Genomic DNA, 8,051 nt, shown 5'->3' with positions numbered 1-8,051 from the left:
GGAGTGGAGCGTGAGAGCGAGCAGCGAGCAGCGAGCTTGTCTACGGAGTCGTGTCGTCACTGATTCTCGGCACCGCCGCCGCGTATGAGTAATATTTCTTGTGAAATAACCAAACGGAAATAACTGAAATTCATGACAGGCCGAAGGCATACGTACGTACGTATGTGTGTGTGTGTGTGTGTGTGTGTATTTGTGGGGGTGCAAAAACTTCGGAAGTGAGACGAACTGAGAATGCGAATGCGAATGCGAATTGCACATGTATTGCTTCCTCTGTTTTCACGAGTGAAAGTCATACCGGCCATAGAGCCCATAGAGCCGGCAAATAATTTTTTGTTTATCTGCGAGTGAGAGCGAATAGCAAAGAGCGCAACGACGCTACGCTCTCTACAGCTAGAAGGAGGGGTCTGGCTGCTCTTATCAACAGCTGATCCAAGACATCGAGACACCGGCGATCGATCATGTTCGTGCATGTACATATGTGTCATAGCGTAAGAGAGTGGGAGAGAGCGGTAGAGCGGGAGAGAGCAGCGCCCATTACCCTTCGTGTTGAAATCGAATTGGCCAAAAAAACTCCCCCACATATGCCACTGGCTCTGGATACCCTGTGCTCGCTTCAGCAGCTGTCGCTTTTGGCCTTCTCACGTTTTGATTGCCTTTTTTTGGGCACTCAGAAGTGACTTTTGAGCGCTTTTTATTTCGCAGAGACTGCACCACACACTCATAGCTAACGCCAGCTCACTCACTCACTCACACACACACACACACACACAGAGAGAGAGGAGCATGGAGCATGGAGAGTGTGTGAGAGAGAGAGAGCGACTCGTAGTGACTTCTGGAGCCAGCCAGAGCGAGAGTGGGGCCACTCTCCGCCTCCTCATTAGTATGCTCATAGTAACTGAAGAGTTCAGTTCGCAACACGTCTCCCCGCCCGTCTGCGACACTCTACTGCCGCCGTCTCAGGCGAAAACACACACACACACACACACAGCGCCGCCAACGAGAAAGCCACTCTCGGCATTGGCATCGGCATCGAGGCATCGAGCCATCGAGCCATCGACTTCGACTTCGACATCGAGCCATCGGGCAAGTTCGATCGGATCGCCGGGGAATCAAATCAAATCAAAGCAGGCAGTCAAAGGCAGCGCGTCGACACTTGGCGTGCCATCCACTCGAAGAGTATCTCGCAGATACAGATACAGATCGGAAATTCGGAAATTCGGATATTCGCGGTGCTGTGTGCCGCGTGCCGACTTACCCCCCGCCTCACCGCCTCGAATAATTATAAATACTATTTATTTTTTTTTTTTTTTTGTTGCTTCGGCTTCCATTGTTTTGTTTTGTTTTGTGTGGACTCCGTTTTGCGTTGCATTCTCGAACTTTCGCCACCCCCCCCCCCCAAAAAAAAAACTAAAACCCACCGCCAACAACAACAAAAGTGACAAGATTCAGCCAGGGACACTCCTGCCGAATCTCCTTCACATATTTATGTGTAAATGGTGAGTACTCGAACACAACATTCAGCATTCGCTTAGCGGAAGATTAGAAACTTGCAGAAGGTGCCAAAGGAAAACAAAGACACTCCACAGACACACACTCGCACACTCGCACAGGTCGAAGAGAGCGGAACTTGAGGTGCGTGCCTCGCCTTCTGATAAGTGGTGCAGGTGCAGGTGCAGGTGCAGGCGCAGCTCTGAGTGTGGGTGTGGGTGTGTGTGAAGGGTGACGATGGGTGAGCAGGTGAACGCAGTTAGATAGATGCATGCAGCACAGCAATCAAAGGCCACCATCGAGTGCCAATTCTGTGCTACGTGGTGAAATGACGGAAGTCACGAGGGAAGTCGTCTCCAAAGAGGAAGTCAACGAATATCTCCTGGGTCTGGGCCTGCGTCTGCGTCTGCGTCTGGGCCTGGGTGTCCATTCGTTCGCTCAAGAGAGAGAGAGAGATATAATTACATGTGTGTGTACACTGGTATACAAATGTATATGGATTGAAAGGATTTACAATCAAATTTGTTTGCTGGCTTTGGGTTCATCCATCGATCGCTGTGTTTGATTTAATTATTGTACAAACGTTTTCCCATCAGAAATCAGAAAAAGTCAGAAAAGCAGCAAAGAAACATGTGAAATTAATTTACAAGTTCGGTCGGGCAGGTAGCAGGGGCAGGGGCAGGGGGCTGGGGCTGGGGCAGCGGCAGGGACTGTGGACTGTGGATTTGATTTGGCTTGGTGGGTGGGGGGCGATGCGTCAGTGTACGACGACAACGACTTGACTTGGTCAGGGGACAGGGAACAGCCACGAGATAAAGCCACCAAAAGAGACAGTGTGGGGAGGGGTATGAGATGGGGTGGGGAGGGAGCGTATTTCACAAAAGTTTGCAAAAGAATTGACGACGAAAAAGACGAAAAAGCGAAATCAAGTTCGTTGACCATGTAGCGTAGTGTAGATACCGGCCACTGTCGTATACATATATTTATGACACATACATACATACATACACACATACATGTGTACATATGTACGTGTGTCGATTGGTGGGCCTACCCCACCATCGGCAATGATTCAGCCAGAAAAAAAAAAAGCCAAATGCCGAAATCTTTTTTTAATTTTAAATAATTATGTCAGCCAGATAAAGACAGCAACAACAACAACAATAACAATAACAATAAAAACCAATAGCAATGGCTAGCAGCAACAGCAACAATAAGATAAACAAAGGCAAGCACGCTTCGGGCCCCCAAAACAATTGCGATTGTGCTGGTCTACCAGGGATTCCCCCGAACTAACAATCATGGCTAACGCTCTTTCTCTCTCCCTCTCTCTCTCTCTCACCCACAGACTACAGCTGCCTGCCCGCTCGACCTCAGCAGCAGCAGCAGCGACAGCCGAAAGTGCAAAACGGCCAACACGCGGGAAAGAGTTGGAACGCTCGGGGACAGCAGAAGTCGTCTCCAAAGAATCGGCTCGCTGCTGACGCTCGCCGTGCTCATGTGCCAGCTGCAGCAGTTCGCCCACCCCGGCGGAGGTGGCATCGCAGCCGCCCCAACACCTTCGCCAGCAGCATTACCCCCTCCCAAAGCCACATACCTTGCCACGCCGCCAGACCTGCCAAAGCGCCTCCAGAAGCGCCACAATCCGGGCAATTTTCGACAGCGCTTCCAGCGGGAGCTGAACGGCAGCATCACCCGCTTGGACTGGGAGAACACGTGCGGGGGCAACTGGACGGGACCTGAGGACTGGGTGCGTGCGGCCAAACGCTGCAAAAAGCGCCATTTGGTAAGTTGGAAGATCAAAATTAATACCATCCCCCCTGCACATTGAATATATGTAGGAATAAATATTCTATTTAGTTTTGAGTTTTTCTGCTGCTGCAAACTTATTATGATCTATGTGTGTGTGTGTGCTCTCGCCCCTTTCAGGTTATTCACGCGCTGCAGAACAACACCAGGAGCGAGCTGCGCAGCCTGCGGGCGGAGAACAAGGATACGGCCATCGCCAAGGCCATCGACATCTCGCAGCAGCGGAAGTGGGCGCTGCACAGTGGCACCTACAAGTTTCTGCCGCGGCTCAATGCCAGTAGTCAGCAGGTAAGCCACACAACAAGACTACGATCATCATCCACTGTTGCCAACTGGGGTGTAGTCATAGAAGGGGGGGCGGAGGGTTGGGGGAATGGGGCTGAATGGGGTGCCGAAGAAGTGGTCACGTGAAAGCGGCCATTTCCCCCTGGCCAGCGGCAATTCCCGTCCATCCGTCCATCCGTGCGTGCGTGCGTGCGTAGGTGCAAACAGATCGTCACAAGTTCGAGCGCGCTGCTGCTCGATCATATGAGTGGAAATGAGTGGAATAATCGTGCGAAAGCTTCGCATGAACGGAACGGGCGAGGGCCTCTCCAGCAGTTCGCTGTGCGCCCCATGGATTTCCATTTGAGAACTTCACACCTGTTCTTTCCCACAACTTCCCACTTTGGTCCACAAGTCGCACACCTCGTTCAGCATTCAAGCCCCGCCACGATTGACTCCGGCACGCCCCATTAGCTACCGATTTGCATTGGCAAACAAAAACAGCACGACACACCGATTCACCGAACCATGGGCAAAAAAAAAAACAAGAAAAAAAAAAAACAGTCCGAGCCATAACCACATTAAGATTAAGAGCAAATTGACGGAGTGCGCGCGATTACGACGATTGTTTATATGGCTTTTGGTTGTATAAACAAATCGGTCCTGTCCGCCACCCGTGCACCACGAATATACACACATACATATGTACACGCAATATGTACATGTATGTATGTATGTACCATCCAATGCGGCCTTGATGAAGCGATCGCTCCTCACGTTTTATTAGAGCTCCCGAATCGAACCGAACCAAAGCGAAGCGAACCGAACCGAACTGTGTGCTGTGCGACTGGAGACGGGACTGAGGCTGCGACTGGGGTTGGGGACTGGGGATGTGGGGCTCATTGCGAAGCGACTAATTATTTGCATAAACAAATGAAATACGAAATAAGGCGGCATATCTTATTTAAACTTTTGTTAAGTCAACAACAAACAAACAAACTTCAGCACAAAGACCAGTACAAATCCAAAAGTGAATTTTTATGTTAAAGAAAATGTACAAAAATCAGTAAGTTCTGCGCCCCAAAGAGTAAGGGAAATTTTTAAGAATTAGCTGCTAGAGTAATCAAGAGCCGAAGGAATTTCCCCCCCACTCATTGTTTAGTAGGTAAAAAAGGAAATGCTTCCAGCGATAAGACTGTGAATAATAATTATACACAGGACCTATGGGGCATTCCAACACTATGGAGCCGGCCCCGTCATCACAAGTCGGAGAACTGCCAGCTCCCAAGGAAGGGCTGGGCAGAGCGGCAGGCAGAGGTCTGGGCTGGGCTGGGCTGGGCTGGGCTGGGCAACGGGGCTATCGATTAATGTGCTAATTTTGGAGGTGCAAGACGGAATTATCTGCAGAGAACCAGATAAGCGCGGTTCGCTCTGCCAGATCCATTCAGATTCCGATTTTTTACTTGAACTTCTGTCTACTGAACTTTGTCTTTGTCTCGCGGGGGAGCGAAAAAAGCTGCAGGGTTCAGGGTGCCAAAAAGCGACTCACTCATTGTCGCAAAGTTCACGTCTAAACTTAGCCGACAGCCTCACTCTCTTCATTCATTGATTCATCCATCCAATCGACTCATTCATTCATTTGCAGCTATGAGGCTGGGGCTGGGGCTGTGACTGGGGCTGGGGCTGTGGCTGGGGCTTGGCTTTCGCTGAAATTTCTCGATTGTCGTCACGCAAAAGGGAAAAATACCACAAATCTGTGCGACTTTAGCCGACTTGGGTAAATAATTAGCCAGAATATTCAACTATGCACAATTGGCCATTGGCAACCAACTAACTACGTCAATGACGACGGTGAGGCCGCCGCCCGATTGTGCCGACTAATTGTTGACAGTGGCGGCGGCGGCGGCGGCGATCCCCCACCAAAGTCAAAGTCAAGGCAAAAGCCCAGGCCCAGGCCAAAGCCAAAGCCGAACACGAAACGAAACGAAACCAAACGGAACGGAATCCGAAACGAAACGATGACGAAGGTGTCAAAACTGATTGCAGAACTCTATTTATAGGCACCCTGGCCCAGTGCCAGTGCCTGTTCCCCCCCATTGCTGGCACTGCTGGGAAAATACTCGCACTCCCGCCGTAATACGAGCATGAGTCTTATGTTACTTACTGTATGCAGATATTACCAAGAAACGAACGGCGTCGGCGTCGGCGGCGGCCTTTTGACGTCACAAAAAGCAGCGCGCGCGACTCGACTCACAGATATATTCGCACATATTCCACTGATAGCAGAGCAGAGCAGAGCAGCGCTCAGGGGGGAGGTAACGAGGGGAGCTAACGATGATATGTTTGAGAAGTTTTCAATGCTCATTTACTCATTTACTGTAAATAACACACTCAAACAGGCAGCGCAGCGCAGCGCAGGGCAGGCCAGTGTGTGTGTGTGTGTGTGTGTGTGTGTGTGATAGAGGAAGAGCGTGAGGTGGAAAGCGGGAGGGGCGGGAGAGCAACACCGAACTCGAGCTGTGATTCATGCCAGCGAAGGCCAGTCGTGTGGATTCCCCGAAACGCGAGGCGAGCACATGAATGAAAACGAACGAGACGGACGCCACTCCACTCGAGCCGACGCGTCGGCGAACAACAACAGTTAGACGACAGCCAGCGCGCGCGCTGCCTGAGAGCGAAGTTAGTTAGGCGAGCGAACAGCACAGAGCGGAGAGCACAGAGCACAGAGCGCAGAGCGGAGAGCGAACACTTTTCACTTTCAGCTGATTAGAAGATATGATATTGCCAGCCAGCCAGCTACCTGCGCCTGCGGTCCGCCAGCAGCAGCGACGCCAGCTTCAGCGGAAGCAGCGCCGCTGGCACAGTTCAATCAACCCCAAAGCTTTTATCAGGGATGCCTGTCATAGGGGGGCGGAGGGTTGTGCTATACTAGTGCTGTTAAATGATAGAGATATAATATAGCTGTATAAGAGATGTTCCCACCCAACCTAACCCCCCTCTCTCTCTGCGTCTCTTCTCTTGCAGCTCAATCTACGCCACGTGCACCGGGATTTGCAGTTCTACGTTGGGGCCTTCAGCTACCTGCGCCACTCGCAGCTCCACTGGGACTACTCCAACACACAGACGGAGAGCGCCATGTCCGCCGAACTGGGGCGCCTGCGCAAGAGTGCCCGCCACGTACTTTGCAGTGTGGAGGTGGCCATCAATGCCACCAATCGTCTGTATGCCGGCAAGGGCCAGAAGAACAGTCGCCGGGCCGTGCCCCTCCTGCGCAGTAAGATCTTGAGTCGAGAGCTAATGGAGAAACGCCTGCAGCAGTTCAAGACGCCGCTCGTCCAGCTGCACCACGAGGCGGCACTGGCGGCCCGCGGCCTGCCCGCCGAGCAGCCCACCCAGTCCGTGCAGCTTGCCGTCGACGCGCGCTTCGTCAAGTTCGAGTACGTGCAGTACCTGAACAGTGCCTGGAAGATCCTGGCCAGGCAGCGCAAGCAGTTATGCCAGACGAAGAAACAGAGTCCGAAACAAGGCCCCGCCCCCGGGCGCAGGCACCCCAACACAGTTCGGGACAGGACACAATCGAATTGAAGACCAAAGGCAGGAGAGAGCAGACAGAAAAGCAAAGAAGAAGAAAACCAGGGAAAGACAGACAGAAAGAAAGAGAGAGCAACAAGAGAAACCTCCGCTCCGTAACGAGGCTCATTCCACCACCCCAAGACATTGATATTTATTAACCATTCCCTATTTATTGAATCAAAGTCACGAATCACCCAGTCACCAGTCACCAGTCACAAGTCACGAATCACAAAGGATCCAGTCGCAGGCTATGAAAATCTTGAATAGAAAAAAAAAACCCAAGTCCCTCGATCAAACAGAGACAACAACCGTGGAGAATAATATATGTACCTCCCCCTCCTCCTTTACCACCTAAGATTCTACGTACACACATATACATATACACATATATTAATATTATATCTAGATATAGAAGATAAATGTATTTTTTTTTTGTATTTAAATTTTTGTTTTTTGTGTAGATGTAAGCCTTATTGTATTATTTATTATGACAACTCGCCAAGATCTGCCACACATTGTGCTAGATCCTAAGATCACTTTTAATCGATTACCAACCGTTTCCTTGTATTACGATGCTGTGATAATAGATGATAAAGCTCCACCATTCCACCAACCGAATCCATGCACGCAATTACCAACTTATGTATTGTATTGTATTGTATTGTATTGTATTTAACACAAATCAAAGCTATGAAATCCAACGAAACTTGTATATCTCCCCTCAATATACGGACTAAATAACCCACAAATTTATAGGCTATTATAGGTATAGGATAGGATTTTTTTTATGAATCATATTCAAATACAACAAAAAAAAAACAAATTGAAAGTACAAAAATCGTGGTAGTTTTCCTGGGCGGTTACATTTCCCTCTTGCGACGTGTCGCCCTGTGTGGCCCGCCCGCCCCTTCATCCAG

General features: G+C 50.2%; 1 protein-coding gene across 1 annotated transcript; it reads left to right on the top strand.

Moving 5' to 3' along the window:
• Nucleotides 1–1,417: 1,417 nt before the first annotated feature.
• On the top strand, nucleotides 1,418–7,515 carry LOC111082263. The gene is made up of 4 exons (XM_022378439.2): nucleotides 1,418–1,496; nucleotides 2,837–3,274; nucleotides 3,418–3,585; nucleotides 6,586–7,515. The coding sequence occupies exons 1-4, from the start codon at nucleotides 1,494–1,496 to the stop codon at nucleotides 7,144–7,146; spliced, it is 1,170 nt and encodes a 389-aa protein (XP_022234131.2). The 5' UTR covers nucleotides 1,418–1,493; the 3' UTR covers nucleotides 7,147–7,515.
• The last annotated feature ends 536 nt before the right edge of the window (nucleotides 7,516–8,051 follow it).

This window comes from Drosophila obscura, unplaced genomic scaffold (assembly GCF_018151105.1).
Source record: "Drosophila obscura isolate BZ-5 IFL unplaced genomic scaffold, ASM1815110v1 contig_73, whole genome shotgun sequence".
In the NCBI taxonomy this organism is placed as follows: domain Eukaryota; kingdom Metazoa; phylum Arthropoda; class Insecta; order Diptera; family Drosophilidae; genus Drosophila; species Drosophila obscura.
The sequence above is the reverse complement of the archived record's forward strand: the minus strand, read 5'-3'. Positions and strand labels throughout refer to the sequence as shown.

What these genes read in the sequence shown, in the direction of transcription:
- LOC111082263 (XM_022378439.2), top strand. An exon ending in GCTGCAAAAAGCGCCATTTG is followed by an intron (nt 3,275 to 3,417) that starts GTAAGTTGGAAG and finishes CGCCCCTTTCAG; the next exon opens with GTTATTCACGCGCTGCAGAA. An exon ending in TCAATGCCAGTAGTCAGCAG is followed by an intron (nt 3,586 to 6,585) that starts GTAAGCCACACA and finishes CTTCTCTTGCAG; the next exon opens with CTCAATCTACGCCACGTGCA.